General features: G+C 38.7%; 1 protein-coding gene across 2 annotated transcripts in view; it reads right to left on the bottom strand.

Moving 5' to 3' along the window:
* LOC126235920 (adenylyl cyclase 78C-like) overlaps positions 1-17,380 on the bottom strand; it is a 751,097-nt gene that overhangs the window by 70,113 nt on the left and 663,604 nt on the right. For both annotated transcript variants that reach the window (XM_049944876.1, XM_049944877.1), the window contains exons 13-14: positions 9,523-9,620; positions 8,792-8,993 (exon numbers count right to left, since the gene is read on the bottom strand). In XM_049944876.1, coding sequence (XP_049800833.1) covers positions 8,792-8,993; positions 9,523-9,620 — 300 coding nt within the window. The remainder of the gene's footprint in view (positions 1-8,791; positions 8,994-9,522; positions 9,621-17,380) is intronic.

Raw genomic sequence — 17,380 nt, 5'->3', positions numbered from 1 at the left:
GACAAGCAAGACAATACACATTTCTTTAACTAATCTTGCTACAGCTTTACATGGCCTGCTTTTGTTTCTGCGAAAGGATCTATTACCTCATCAAAGTTCATCAAATGTTTTGCTACATGAAAAGTTGAAATGTCGTTGGCTAATACTGAAAAAGCTGTTAATGCAAACAGGACCCAAGGCTGGTGTCGTTTCCCAATCTGATTACGTCTATTTTGTCACTCTCTGCTAGATAAAACAAAATAGGCCTTTCTAATGCTGCAACAATTGCAATACACACCAAATAAACAAGACTGTTTTGGCACAAACGGACTTTTTTGTAACGACAGAATACAATTCACAAAGTACCAATATCAAATGCCTATTAGGTCTATGTTGTTGTTGTTGTGGTCTTCAGTCCTGAGACTGGTTTGATGCAGCTCACCATGCTACTCTATCCTGTGCAAGCTTGTTCATCTCCCAGTACTTACTGCAACCTACATCCTCCTGAATCTGCTTGGTGTATTCATCTCTTGGTCTCCCTCTACGATTTTTACCCACCACGCTGCCCTCCAATGCTGATCCCTTAATGCCTCAGAACATGTCCTACCAACCGATCCCTTCTTCTAGTCAAGTTGTGACACAAACTTCTCTTCTCCCCAATCTTATTCAATACCTTCTCATTAGTTATGTGATCTACCCATCTAATCTTCAGCATTCTTCTGTAGCACCACATTTCGAAAGCTTCTATTCTCTTCTTGTCCAAACTATTTATCGTCCACGTTTCACTTCCATACATGGCTACACTCCATACAAATACTTTCAGAAATGACTTCCTGACAATTAAATCTATACTTGATGTTAACAAATTTCTCTTCTTCAGAAACGATTTCCTTGCCATTGCCAGTCTACATTTTATATCCTCTCTACTTCGACCATCATCAGTTATTTTGCTCCCCAAATAGCAAAACTCCTTTACTACTTTAACTGTCTCATTTCCTAATCTAATACCTTCGGCATCTCCCGACTTAATTCGACTACATTCCATTATCCTCATTTTGCTTTTGTTGATGTTCATCTTATATCCCCCTTTCAAGATGCTATCCATTCTGTTCAACTGCTCTTCCAAGTCCTTTGCTGACTCTGACAGAATTACAATGTCATCGGCGAACTTCAAGGTTTTTGTTTCTTCTCCATGGATTTTAATACCTACTCCGAATTTTTCTTTTGTTTCCTTCACTGCTTGCTCAATATACAGATCGAATAACATTGGGGAGAGACTACAGCCCTGCTTCACTCCCTTCCCAACCACTGCTTCCCTTTCATGCCCCTCAACTCTTATAACTGCCATTTGGTTTCTGTACAAATTGTAAATAGCCTTTCATTCCCTGTATTTTACCCCTGCCACCTTCAGAATCTGAAAGAGAGTATTCCAGTCAACATTGTCAAAAGCTTTCTCTAAGTCTACAAATGCTAGAATTGTAGGTTTGCCTTTACTTAATCTAGCTTCCAAGATAAGTCATAAGGTCAGCATTGCCTCATGTGTTCCAATATTTCTACGGAATCCAAACTGATCTTCCCCGAGGTCGGCTTCTACTAGTTTTTCCATTCGTCTGTAAAGAATTCGCGTTAGTATTTTGCATCCGTGACTTATTAAACTGATTCTTCGGTAATTTTCACATCTGTCAGCACCTGCTTTCTTTGGGATTGGAATTATTATATTCTTCTTGAAGTCTGAGGGTATTTTGCCTGTCTCATACACCTTGCTCACCAGATGGTAGAGTTTTGTCAGGACTGGCTCTCCCAAGGCCGTCAGTAGTTCTAATGGAATGTTATCTACACCCGGGGCCTTGTTTCGACTCGGGTCTTTCAGTGCTCTGTCAAACTCTTCACACGGTATCATATCTCCCATTTCATCTTCATCTACATCCTCTTCCATTTCCATAATATTGTCCTCAAATACATTGCCCTTGTATAGACCCACTATATACTCCTTCCACCTTTCTGCTTTCCCTTCTTTGCTTAGAACTGGGTTTCCATCTGAGCTCTTGATATTCATACAAGTGGTTCTCCTTTCTCCAAAGGTCTCTTTAATTTTCCTGTAGGCAGTATCTATCTTACCCCTAGTGAGATAAGCCTCTACATCCTTACATTTGTCCTCTAGCCATCCCTGCTTCGCCATTTTGCACTTCCTGTCGATCTCATTTTTGAGACTTTTGTATTCATTTTTACCTGCTTCATTTACTGCATTTTTATATTTTCTCCTTTCATCAATTAAATTCAATATTTCTTCTGTTACCAAAGGATTTCTACTAGCCCTCGTCTTTTTACCTAGTTGATCCTCTGCTGCCTTCACTACTTCATCCCTCAGAGCTACCCATTCTTCTTCTACTGTATTTCTTTCCCCCATTCCTGTCAATTGTTCCCTTACGCTCTCCCTGAAACTCTGTACAACCTCTGGTTTAGTCAGTTTATCCAGGTCCCATCTCCTTAAATTCCCACCTTTTTGCAGTTTCTTCAGTTTTACTCTACAGTTCATAACCAACAGATTGTGGTCAGAGTCCACATCTGCCCCTGGAAATGTCTTACAATTTAAAACCTGGTTCCTAAATCTCTGTCTTACCATTATATAATCTATCTGAAACCTGTCAGTATCTCCTGGATTCTTCCATGTATACAACCTTCTTTCATGATTCTTGAACCAAGTGTTAGCTATGATTAAGTTGTGCTCTGTGCAAAATTCTACCAGGCGGCTTCCTCTTTCATTTCTTACCCCCAATCCATATTCACCTACTACGTTTCCTTCTCTCCCTTTTCCTACTACCAAATTCCAGTCACCCATGACTATTAAATTTTCGTCTCCCTTTACTATCTGCATAATTTCTTTTATTTAATCATACATTTCTTCAATTTCTTCGTCATCTGCAGAGCTAGTTGGCATATAAACTTGTAGTACTGTAGTAGGTGTGGGCTTTGTGTCTATCTTGGCCACAATAATGCGTTCACTATGCTGTTTGTAGTAGCTTACCTGCATTCCTATTTTTTTATTCATTATTAAACCTACTCCTGCATTACCCCTATTTGACTTTGTATTTATAACCCTGTATTCGCATGACCAAAAGTCTTGTTCCTCCTGCCACCAAACTTCACTAATTCCCACTATATCTAACTTTAACCTATCCATTTCCCTTTTTAAATTTTCTAACCTACCTGCCCGATTAAGGAATCTGACATTCCACGCTCCGATCCGTAGAATGCCAGTTTTCTTTCTCCTGATAACGACGTCCTCATGAGTAGTCCCCACCTGGAGATCCGAATGGGGGACTATTTTACCTCCGGAATATTTTACCCAAGAGGATGCCATCATCATTAAACATACAGTAGAACTGCATGCCCTCGGGAAAAATTACGGCTGTAGTTTCCCCTTGCTTTCAACCGTTCGCAGTACCAGCACAGCAAGGCCCTTTTTGTTAGTGTTACAAGGCCAGATCAGTCAATCATCCAGACTGATGCCCCTGCAACTACTGAAAAGGCTGCTGCCCCTCTTCAGGAACCACACATTTGTCTGGCCTCTCAACAGATACCCCTCCGTTGTGGTTGCACCTACGGTACGGCTATCTGTACCGCTGAGGCACACAAGCCTCCCCACCAACTGCAAGGTCCATGGTTCATGGACCTTAGGCCTACTACAAACAAAAAGCCTTACATTAGGAAATAGTTTCACACTTCAATCATACTCTCTAATTTCTCTAGTATGAGATTGAAAAGTAGTAGTATGAAATTTTTAAACAAAATTGGAATCGTCATGTTGTTCCATAATTTATGTGATGTCCCCATTTCTTCTCCTTCCTCGTTCTAACAAACAGTCTTGTTATCATTAATTCTGTAACTATTCCTGCCAATGTCAAAGCTTATTCGCAGGTTAACTCCACTAACTCTGCCAGAATCACCGGTTTAGTTATCCCACGATTATTCTCCGGTTAGGCGTTGCTACATGTTCGTACAACGCGTTTCCGTGCTTCTTCCAGAATAGAATTAAAAGCGGCTGCTAGCCGGGAACTATACAACTAGCCCTTACTAGTATAGTGAACTAGCCAAAAATTTTCTGTCAAAATTTCATTTTCTTAGATACACTGAGAAGGTAATACGTAATCTTTCTTACCTGTTATTCGTTTATTTCCACTCCTGTAGTCTGAATCTATGGATTTAGCTAGTAATTATAACAACGCTCATCATTCGCAAACCCAATAAACCACACAATCAGACAACGGTTGTCATTCATCCGTTCGGCCTTACTCCGCTCAGCTCGTATATCCCCTTTTGTCTATAGGAAAGTTTGTTTCTACATGCGACGAGGATTCCCCTGAGACAGACATGATGTACACTATGGATGCATTCACAAATCAACTTACAATTCATTCAGAAATCAACTTAGAATGTGTTCAAAAAATTTAAAAAACTGACAGGGATGTGTTTCGAAGTCATATGAATAATCGATAGACTAACGTGCGCTGTACGCTAGTCGCTTTGTGAAACTCTGTTTTTTCCCTCAATTTGGCCCCCCCCCCCCCCCCCTCCGGAGTACTGGGCCTGCTGCGCATGTGTGAATCCGGTGGCAGCTTGGGCGCAGCAGTAAAATTTTTCCCGGTTGCATCTAGCTGCTTGCTGCGAATGCTTACACAGCACTGAAACTAAAACCCTCTGTAAACTTTGACGAAGCCAATTGTATGAAAAATACTGAAAGGCTAATAAAAATATTCTATTCTATTCAGCCAACAGCCACATTTCTGTAACCGGAAGCGGGAGAAGGTTCTACTCATACACAATTCTAAAAAATTCCCGGGTCTTTCCCGGTTTTCTCCCCAGATGAAAAAATTCCCAGGTTTTTCCCGGATCTCCCGGTTGTCCCGGGTCGTATACACCCTGTATTAAGCTATCAATAGGAGATATATAGTGGCCTTACTATGTACTACTATCTTACTTGTTGCTCTATAAAGTACTGTGTTCCATACATTGTGTTTGCTCTTGCTACAACACAAATATCCTGCAGTTTCCAGTATCCTTTCACATAACCCAAAGTAACTGTGCTGTCATTAAAATTCATATCTGCTGCATTTGGAGCCAATTACCAGTCCTTAAACTTTACAAAACTATCAGCGTTAAAGTGCTGAAATGGATGAAAAGAAAGCTGACATATCGCCAATTTATTTCTAATTTACTGGATTAAATTTAGACAGCACACATTTGAATAGCACTAAGCAGTAGAGCGATAGTTTAATGATAACACAGTATAAGATTAAATTTCTATAATGTAACTGGACAGATGAAAAATCTTCTCAGCAAACGGCAGCAGGAGAGTACATACACATGTAGATCAAGGAAATTTGCAAGCTTTCAAAGCCAGTGACTCCATCTTCTGCAGTATGATTTGAAGGGGAAGGAAGAGGGCTGAAAGAAACAGAACTAGCAAGGAATAGGAAATGGGGAGAGTTTGGGAAAGTCACCCAGAGATTTGCCATAAAGGATTAGAAGGAAAGATTGATTGTGGGAGGCTGCACTAAACGAAACTTGAAAACCTGAGAGCTTAGAGGTAGTACATACAGTAATTATGCAAGACAGAGATTACTGACAATGCTTAGTTTATAGAAGAGGAGTGATAGTTACTGGTACAGCTGTTTAGGGACCTAGAGAGGGACAGAAATAGAAAATATAGCTTGGCCAACGTTCTGAAAATCTGCTAGGCTTTACTGCTGCCTCCAAGAGCAATGATAACTCATGATCACCACCCACAACTTTACAGTGTTCTTAACCTCTCATGTAAGGCACTCTCCCTTCCTGAGTTACCTCCATCACACTCCTGGCCTTGTGGTATGGTGCATCATCTCGTTAAGGATTACCACAGTCGTTGGGAAACATGATTGTCGTGAAGGGGTGTATACGGTCTGTACAAGTGTACGATACTCCTTGGCCACCACAGTGCTTTGCATGAGCTCCATTGGACTCATGGATGCCCATGTGAATGTTCCCCAGAGCATGATGGAGCCGCTGCCAGCTTCTCTTTGTCCTGCAATATAGATTTCAAAGAGCTGTTCCCTGGAAAACAATGGACCCACACCCAGCCATCATATGATGAAGAAGATATCAGGATACTTCCCACCATGCAACACTCTGCCACAGCACCAATGTTTAGTGCTGATGGTCACTTGTCCACTTCGATCATAATTGCCAATGTCATGGTGTTAACATTGGCACATGCATGGGTCACTAGGTGGGAAGGACCACCCTTCGTAGTGGCCAGTGCACTGTCTGTTCTGACACACTTTTACTCTGCCCTGTGTTAAAAGTATGACGTTAGTTCCACCACAGTTCATTGCCTGCCCTGTTTTACCAGTCTGCTCAGCCTACGATGTCTGACATCTGTAATATGGGTGGCCACCCAACCCTACATTGTCTGGACATAGTTTCACCTTAGTTTCACCGTGTGTTGAAGACACTCACCACAGCACTTCTTGAACACCCAACAAGTTGTGCAGTTTCCGAAATGCTGTACCGAGCGTCCAGGCCCTCACAATCTGTCCTTGGTCAAACTCATATAGATTGTGTGCCTTTCCCATTCTACAAAATGGTTCAAATGGCTATGAGCACTATGGGACTTAACTTCCATGGTCATCAGTCCCCTATAACTTAGAACTACTTAAACCTAACTAACCTAAGGACATCACACACATCCATGCTCGAGGCAGGATTCGAACCTGCGACCGTAGCAGTTGCCGGTTCCAGACTGTAGTGCCTAGAACTGCTCGGCCACCCCGGCCGGCCCCATTCTACACACGGACAGCATGCTCCCTGATACTACCTGCACAGTGAGCGTGTCTGACTAGCAGTCATCCCTTGCCAGGGGACGGTGCTATCACCTGGATGGGTTTATATCAATAGCAGGTCCATGGTCATAATTTTCTGGCTGATCAGTATATATCTGCTTTCGTTGATCACACCTACAAAGACTATGTTAAAGACACCAACCATTTCCTAGACTGTCTGAAATCTGTGGCCATCCCATACCCATCACATGACTCGTTTGTCCTTCATGTACATAGTCTGTCTGCTGATGAACATTACCACAACCAACACCCACTTGATTCCAAACCTGTGACATTCTTCCTCTCAGCTTAACTGACTCTATACTTACCAACAACTACTTTACCTTTGAGGGGCAGGCATAGAAATAGATCTGGGGCATGGTCATGGGAACTGGAATGGTTCCTTCCTATGTCAACCTTTTCCTGGGTTGGTCGGAGGGGGCTTTCCTGGGATCCATAAGCTTTCAGCCCCTGGCTTGGTTTAGATGATATCTTTGGCATATGGACTCACGGTGAGGCTGACAAGTTAAAATTCCTACAGTCTCCAACACATTCTCCCAGTTAAATTTCAAATGGGCCTATTCTGAATACCACGCCACCTTCCTTGATGTCGACCTAATTCTTACTGACCGTCAGCTCCACACTTCTGTTCACATTAAACCTACTAACAAGCAATGATACTTACATTAAGACTGTTGCCATCCTTACTGTATCAAATTTTAGTATACTTTCAAACATTTCATTTATGTATACCTTAACTCATTCCACATCCCTGAATTCTCTCATTCTTGAGGGGATCTATGGAACATGATGAATGAATGAATGAATGAATGGAGGAAAGGAATGAATGACAAAGTGACTGAAACCGTATAGCTTGGCACCATTATGTCTTATGAAAAAACAGCTGAATTTCCAGCTGTGCGTCCCACCATAGGACACTAATGTGATGATTATCATAGTACTAGGATTGCTTCCTCTATACTGTTTTTCATCTTGCAACAGATTGCTCGAAATTTTCACCAATGTCAAAATGGTTAGCACTTAACAGCACTTCCATTTTTTACAGTAAAAAAACTATCAGCATTTACTATCATACTCTGGGATAAGCTGATCTCAAGATTCTTAGCTTCCTCTTCAATATACTCTATCAGCTTTACTAATGGCTTTATACCCTCAACTGTCTTCTCAAGACTGACTAACGTGGCAAATGTTTGGGCATACTGGATTTGCACGATAACTAATTCTGCAATCAAAGATCATGATTTAGAGTCTGTTTAGTTTTCCTATATCATTTCAGAAACACATAAATAGTTTCTTCCACAAGATTTAACTTATTTCTTGTATTTGAGTTAGCACTTACTATAACCTTGATTTTGGAGGAACATTAAAATCTAGCCTTACTTCCATGTCATAAATTTGCATATTTTATTTGCATGTTCCCTAATAAACTATCCATCAGGTCAAAATAACTACCAATTATATCCATTTACTGCACAATTTTTCTCGTGTTTCGAAATGCACCTAATTTAGAATGTACTTCTTCCTTCCACTGCATGAGAAACAGTCTATTACCTACACCTTTAGACTCTTCAACAGATGTTACCTACCGATCCTTCAATTTTCTTAATGATCTAATTTGGCTATCTTGCTGTCACCATACAATGCAGATTTGTTTGTATTTGTGTGTGTGTGTGTGTGTGTGTGTGTGTGTGTGTGTGTGTGTGTGTGTGTGTATTTGGATCCAAGTGTTTACTTCTTGAACAAACTGTTCTCTATGGTGACTATCGTACATGTCCTTTCTTCCAGTTGGATGTAACACGTTCTTTTCATGAGTAACTGTTTTCCTTGAAATGTTTCACCTTTTGTCTTGATGCCTGACCATTTTAATTTATAGTATGCAGCATAAATATATTTAACTTGAAAATAAAAGTGAAGGAGAAATTTGTTGTTCTAACCAGACTGACAGATGCAGTGACTGCCATAAGGGCGACAACACCACATATGAAGGCAGTGCGTCTGTTACGGTGATGCACGAGGACACTGGACATTGTCTGCAGGACAACAGGTAGCTGCTGAAATTCCTCAGCCATTACGAGGACGAGTGCACAGGTTAGCAGAAAAGTAGTCACTGACAGTGTCATTATCAGTACCACCGAACTGTGAACAGAAGACATGGCAAAATTAAGGCAGTTGTTAATGGCTTTATTGCTACAAAGCAAACATATCAAATGAAACAAGTTATACAGAAGAAATTTAGCAATCACTTTGTAATGGAAAATGCTTCCAATGAGCTTTAATAAAGACTTTCAAGGAAATTCCTTAGGAATGAAACTATTCATCTCCATGGCATACACAGGTGTCCTTCACTAGAGCCTTATAAAAATAAATGAAATTTTGGAATTGCCATCTCTGTAATGCAGCTAAAAACTATTTGTAAAACCGGAAATATCCCTATATGTGTACAACAACATATCTAATCATTATCATCATCAGCCATCTGACATTTTACACTAGTTGGTGTTGCTTTTATTTGGAATAGGTCTCTATGCCTTGTGAATATTGTAACCCCCCCCCCCCCCCCCAACTCCTGCTTATCAGGTTTATGAGGCCTAACCTCTGGTAACTATTTCTAGTACACATATGTTGGTAAAACATAATGCAAATTTTCAGAATCTGTAGAGCTTACCTTGGCAAGATAATAGCTTGGCATATAACAACAAAGATCCATATTATGAAGCAGCACAGCATGTTGGATTTGAACATATCTTCCCGCAGTTGACAAAACTGAAACCAATTTCTTTTGTTATTATTGCCTACTGCACTTCAATGATTAAATTTAAAGTAATAACTAAAAAAAAAATAAAATAACAATGCTGGTCTGCTAGAAAATCAGGCTACCAGCCTAATGCTAGAATCATATTAGACATTAAGTAGACCACACATTTTGTTAAGATTTCAGCTAAGCAGAGCTGCTCACACACTTTGACACGCAGTTTACAGTAAACTACTAAATACAACATATATGTAGTTCATCTACATCTACATAATTACTCTGCAATTCACACTTTAGTGCCTGGCCAATGGTTCATCAAACCACTTTCACACTATTTCTCTACCATTCCACCCTCAAACCACACATGGGAAAAATGAACATTTATATGTTTCTGAATGAGCTCTGATTTCTCTTGTTTTATTAAGATGATCTATTCTCCCAATGTAGATGAGCATCAACAAAATATTTTCACATTCGGAGGAGAAAGTTGGAGATTGGAATTCCATGAAAAGATCTCATCACAATGAAAAATGCCTCTGTTGCTATCCAATTCACCTATATCTATGGTACTCCCTCCCTGTTTCATGATAGTACAAAATAAACTTCCCTTCTTATACTTTTTTATGTCCTCCATCAATGCTATCTGGTACGAACCCCATACTGCACAGCACTAATCTACCTGAGGACAGGTATGCACAGTGTAGGTAGTCTCTTTAGTTGATTTGTTTCATCTTCTAAGTGTACTGCCAATAAAACACAATAATTGGTATGCACTCCCCATAACATTTTCTATGTGACGTTCCAGTTTAAATTGTTCGTAACTGTTATCCCTAGGTATATAGTTGAATTGACAACCTCTAGATTAGTGTGATTTATCTTGTAATCAAATTCCATGGATTCCTTTAAGTAGTCACATGGATTACCTCACATTTTTCATTATTTTGGTTCAACTGCAACTTTTCACACAATACAGATACCTTGTGTAAATCATTTTGCAATTGGTTTTGACCTTCTTATGACTTTATACTAGGCAGTGAATGACAGTTCCATCTGCAAACAATCTATGATGGCAGCTCAGTCTTATAATTATTTATATAGATTAGAAATAGCAGAGGGTTTATAATACACCCTTGGGGAATGCCAGATCTCACTTTTGCTGTACCTGATGGCTTTCGGTCAATTAGTATGAAATGTGACCCTTCTGACAGAAAATCATGAATCTAATTGCACAACTGAGATGGTACTCCCTAGAGGTGCAATTTGATTAGAAGCAGCTTGTGAGGAATGGTATAAAAAGTCTTCTGGAAATCTATAAATATGTAATCAGTCTGAGATCCCCTGTTGAAAGTACTCATTACTTTGTGTAAATAAAGAGTTAGTTATGTTTCACACAAATGATATTTTATGATCCATGCTATGTGTCAAGTGACTATTACCTTTGAGCTAATTCATAAGGTTCGAACACAGTGTAAATTCCAAAATCCTACACCAAATTGACATTAGCACTATGGGTCTATAATTCATCGGATTACTCATACTTCCTTTCTTTGGTATTGGTGTGATCTGTGCAACTTTCCAGTCTTTGGGTAACGATCTTTCATCAAGCAAGTGGTTATATATGATTGCTAAGTATGGAGCTATTATAACAGCATACTCTGAAAGGAATCTAATGGCACACAATCTGAACCAGAATACTTGCCTTCATTAAGTGATTTGAGTTGTTTCTTTACAATGAGGATATCTACTTCCATGTTATTCAAGTTGGCAATAGTTCTTGATTCAAATTCTGGAATATCAACTTGGTGAAGAAATTTTGAAAATTTTGAAAATCCATATTCAGTAACTATGTTTTAGTGGCACTGTCATGGGTAGCATTACCACTGATATTGCACACTGAATGTAGATATTGCACACTGAAGGTATTGATTGTGTCTGCCACTGGCGTACTTTACATTTGACCAGAATCTTTTTGTATTTTCTGCCAGATTTTGAGAGAGAGTATTGTTATGGAGGCTATTAAAAGCATCTAATTTTGAAGTTGGTGCAAAGTTTTGAGCTTCAGTAAAACATCATCAATCTTGTGAGATTTTGCATTCTTTTGAATTTTACATGCTTTTTCTGTTGCTCCTGCAATAGTGTTCTCGCCAGTTTTGTGTAGCATGGGGATCAGTACCATTTTATTAATTTATTTGGTTATATCTCACAATTGTTATTGATACTATTTCTCTGAATTTAAGACACATCTGGTCTACACTTATGTAGTTAGTTAGGAAGGAATGAAGACTGCTCCTTAAGAAGATGTCAAGGGAATTTTTAACTGCTGTTTTAAATAGACGTATTTTATGTTTAGTTTTGGTGGGTTTGGATGTTATGGTAGTTAGTCTCCCTACAATGATCTAGTGGTCACTAATCTCAGTATCTTTCGCAATATTGTCCATTTTCTCAGGATTATTTGTTGGTATGGGGTAAGTATGCTTTTGCAACCATTTACAATTTGCATAGGCTCCTGAACCAATTGTTCAAAATAATTTTTGGGAAAAGCCTTTAGTACAATTCCGGATGGTGTTTTATGCCTAACACCAGGTTAAAACAAGTATTTTCACCAAAAATAGGGTACATTAAAGTCACCAAGTATAACTGTATGAGTGTTGTACCTATTTTAAAAGAGACTCAAGATGTCTTTGAACTGTTCACCAACTGTATTTAATCTATCCTTTCTGAAGACTGCAAGTACTTTGTAAAAATTTAGGCAGAACTTATCTCAGGATTTAGCCAGCTTTCAGTACCTTTAATGGTTTCTATTTATGGTTTTTTCAGCTCTGGTTCTTTCCCAACAGATACAACAATTTACTACTACCATACCTACAGACCTTAGGTCTAACCTTATCCATCATTTAACCTGTACTCTTTGAGAATGATAACATTTTTGTTGTCTCTCAAGACTGTCTAACCTAAAAAACCGCCCAGTTCACTCCCAAAGCCGCAGCTACCCATGCAGCCACCTCCCATATATAAAGGACCTATTAAGCAGAACCAGATACCTGACCAACCTATGGTGCAAATTGAGGTATCTGCAGTCTACATGGTCACAGAAATGCCTGAGCTACTGATTCAGATTCTCCACTCAGCTCTGGGCTACAAGTCTCCAATTGGTCTGGTCAACAATGCTAAAACAATATTTATATCTGTTCTTAGCAAACATACAGTAAAATGTCCTTATTTTCTTACATTACTTTCTCACTGTTAAGTATTATGCTAGGTTAAAGTAAATGGCAGTTCAACATCAAATACTGATTGAGTTCAAACAATGTTAAGCAGATTAAATATTAAACAAAAATTGAGGAAGGGGGGAAGGGGGATTGTACCAATATTTCACACAACCCAATATAGAGTTAATTTTACTACTGTTTGGCAAAATTTGTATACATATTGGAAATCTACATTTATAGCTATATCCATACTCCATAAGCCACCATAAGGTTTGAATCAGATAGTTCATACTGTTCTAGTTTCATTTACTGCCATTCTGTTCCACCCATGGATGGTATGAAGGAAGAAAACCAGTCAGTAGCCCCTCTGAATAAGTGCAAGTTTCTTTGGTTTTGGTGTTGTGATCATTACATGAATGTATTTTGTAGAGTCTATATTTTTGTTGACTCATTTGGAATGTGGCCACTTAGAATTTTGAGTGTAAAACTCTCCACACTGCATGTTATTTGCTTTGCAACATCTCCACTGCAGTTTGTTGAGCAGTTCAGTGGCACACTCATAGTGAGTAAACAATCCCATGATGTGAAGCTTGAGTTTCTTCTGCATACAAAATCCTCAAACAACCTATGGGAATGCAGCCAGGTGATGTCTTTGACGACAGGCTGAATTTCTGTAAGATGTGTGAACAAAATATGTGATGAACTATGCAACACTTCATTCAATCTTTCCAACTCTTCCATTAAACCAACTCCATAAGGCTCCCACACTGATGAAAAATAGTCATTAATTGGTCAAATAAGGGTCTTATAAGTGACCTTTTTCACAAGTGAACCACGCTTCCTTAACATTCTTCCAATAAAGTAGTTCCATTTTATACTGATCCAGACACAAATTCCTAGATACCTGCAGTTTGTGACAGATTCCAACCACTGATCATTGATCGCATAGTCAAACAATATTGGATCTTAGTACATGAATTACATTATATTTGTTTAAGTTTGGACTCCTCTGCGTATCTTTCCACCATGTGCTGTTGTTTGGTCTCCATAAAAGTCATCATATGCAAGCAGCACAATAAACGTTTCATAATTCTAAAATAATTGTCTTGAAAGCTGTCGTAGTCTTAAATCAGTTATGTCTCTGCCTCTCTGAACATAGCTTTGGTTATGTTCTACACCTGTAGACATCTTCCAACACAGAAATAGATGATTGCTTCAAAGTGGACCAACAGTACAGCCTTATATTTCTAATATCAAACAGAAAAGTAACAACTATGAATGACCTGCACTGTTAAGAATTACTAGTGCAATAATGGGAAATCCTGGGTAGAAAGTAAACAATGGTATGAAGAAGGACAAAAAGGAAGATGGAAGGAAGAGTAGGGTTGAACATCTAATCACAGATGGGGTCAATAGAACTGGAGCACTAGCACAGCTTGGGGAAGAACAGGGAAGGGAATCAATCATGTCCTTTGCAAAGAAACCAATATGAGATTTGCCTTCAGCGATTTATGAAAACCAGAAGAAATCTGAAATGGGATGGCTGTATGGAAAGTTGAACCACTGTCCTTAATGCAAAGGCAGTATCTTGCAATTGTGCTACCTTACTCATTAGGCAAGCCCATAGCTCGGGTAGCAAATTTGCATTCTTCATCAGGACAACCAGAAATTTGTTAGGTGAGCTACAAAAACGGAATGTAGACAAGGAGGTCACCAGATATGGAGCACAAGCTGGTATCAGTAAAGGATGGTGAAGGGAATCATTATAAGTGATTTATGGACGTTATGGAAAACCCAACTCTGTGTGGCTGGACATTGATTTGAATTGGCATCCCTCTGAATATCAGCCCAGAGTGTTACCAAATGCAGCTTAATTTGGTAGCTGACATAGTCGTCAATATATTTAAAATGTGTCCAGCCACTGATTAGTAGTTCTTATGCACAGTGAGTGATTACTCCCATTATAGCATTACACATTAAAAAGAACTTTAATTCAAAGCAACTGCACATCTAGCTTATGATTCTTTCAATAAATGAACTGGAATTGGTCTTAGATTTTCAAACCACAAGGTTTCACATTTTGGAAAATAGCAACAACAACTGCCCACAGAGAACAAGATTTAAAACATCAAACAAATTTCTTCTTATTTTTTCTGGGTGAGTCATGGTGTGAATATGGAGACTTATGCAGTTACCTGCAGAAATATTTTCTGGCTTGGACAGTAAGTGGACTTGTGCGTACTATGTTGGATACTTCTTGCACAGACAGGCTAGCTTGGAAACCTGAAGACCACAACAACAATAACAATAACAACAACAAACAATATGCTATAGACATGGAAAAGTAGCTGAGCTATGAAATTTTCATTGTTTATCTAAGGACCTACCAAGCAGTGCACATTGTATATTGATTGTCAGTGTAATTTGTTACTCATGAGACGTTATCAAACATGTCATACCCAAAAAAGTCTAGCCTTTTCATTGGAAAGTACATAGCTAATGAAGCATTCTGCAGATGAACTGGCAACAAATTAAATTTGTCAAGGATTCAAACATGTGGACGTCAAATCTCATGAGCACACTAGACATATCGCACAACTGCAAACAATCTCGTGCACCAGATGACAATTCTATCACCCAATAAATTTTAGATGTACCTCCAGCTGATGAATTATTATTAGTTTTAGTATTGGAGGGCAGCGTGGAGGGTAAAAATTGCAGAGGGAGACCAAGAGATGAATACACTAAACAGATTCAGAAGGATGTAGGTTGCAGTAGGTACTGGGAGATGAAGAATCTTGCGCAGGATAGAGTAGCATGGAGAGCTGCATCAAACCAGTCTCAGGAGTGAAGACCACAACAACAACAACATAAGAACTCGGTACATATTTTCAAGACACTACTGTTTTCTCTGTAATTAACACAATGCACCTTATTTTTCTTGGATATATTTTTCAAAATCAATCTATGATATTTAGAATACATTTACTGTTCACAAGGTAAGATAAATAAATCTGAATGATAAAAATACATATACATTTTATCTAAATAGCTCCATAACATCAGCAGATAGTATATATTATGATCCATACCTAAGAGTAAAACAACCAGTATGATGCTCTAAGACAGAAAGGAAGCACCTAATTGGTACAGGAGCAACAATATTAGAGCATGAAGTTGGAAAATGTACATTAAATAATAATGCTTGAATTTTAAAAGCAGTCTCATTACTGGGGGGAAGAAAGCAGGCAGGAGATAAAAGAAAGTACTGGAAAAGGAGCTGCTCATGATGTCAAAGTGGGGCATACTACAAGAGATAAAGTGTCAAAAGCCTGAGTATTAATAATGGACTGACAGTAAATCATAAATCAAACGTGAGATCTTTCAATTGGCAATATGTGGTTGCAGAAGGGGTGAAATGTGAAAAAGTTGGTAGGGGGAAAAGAATAAAGCAAATAAAGAGAAACAAGAGAAAAAGAAATGTGAAGAAAGACATATCACAGGAGACTGTAAAGGCAATGGATAAATGTTGGGAGAGCCAAACTAAACTTGCACTTAGCATAATTTCATTTACAGCCAATGCAGCTCACTTTTATAATCCCTTCATTGCTGATTTCAATACATATTTGCCACCTCCAGACATCTTAACTGTATGATACAAGTAGACTTTGTCATATGTGACTACATATGATATGCACTTGAAGATAATCCACAGCTTGACTAGTGCGGAATGAAACACAAACTGGGTGTACAATGTGAATACTGTTTTCCTGCTATTGAATGAAACAAGATCACACATGGGCATCTAACCACAGGCAGTCCAAAAACCAAATGGCTTAAACACTAAACATATAACAGACATCACTATTCCTTGTTCTGAGGTTATACACTAGACTCTTGCTAAACCAACCATTCCTCGCACATATGAGTGCCGGATTAGTGGAAGTGACAGATTTTTGAGAGTGTCTAAAATTTAATGTAAACACATAGGGATTGTACTTTATCAAATCAAAGGATACATTCATTTTTACAAAAAAACTTAGTCCTTGAGTGTATACATGAATATAAGTATCACTCGACATTCACTATGAAACATGTCCCAAAGTTTTAGTTGTCTCCGTGATGATATGTGACGGTATTATGCTTTATCACACAATGGCTTTACAATCATTTCATAGGTCCTGCTATGTTTCTGATTGTTGCATAATGTACTACAGCAAGACGTCTTCAGCTTCAGCACCAGCAGTTTGAGATATCCTCATGTTCTCTCCTCCTATGTCCACTTCTTTATCAGTTTCATCATGACTTTCCTGTGAGCTTATGATTACCTCTCTTCTGCTGAAGTATGGTCATAAATAATTGCTTGTCCAACACTGTTCCCAGCAACAATGGTTTTCTGTGAAGGACCTTAGTTCAGTTTATATCTAATTTTGAGTTTCTGCTTGAGGTCTAGCATAGCATGTTTGCCTTTAGAAGCCATGATAAAGATTCGTAAGGGAAGCCACAGTTTCAAAGTTTACAGAAATGTTGAACATTATAATTAACCAACAACATTGTTGCAG

The sequence above is a fragment of the Schistocerca nitens genome, chromosome 2, assembly GCF_023898315.1.
Source record: "Schistocerca nitens isolate TAMUIC-IGC-003100 chromosome 2, iqSchNite1.1, whole genome shotgun sequence".
Classification (NCBI taxonomy): Eukaryota; Metazoa; Arthropoda; class Insecta; order Orthoptera; family Acrididae; genus Schistocerca; species Schistocerca nitens.
Note: the sequence above shows the minus strand (reverse complement) of the source record. Positions and strands in the feature narration are given on the sequence as shown.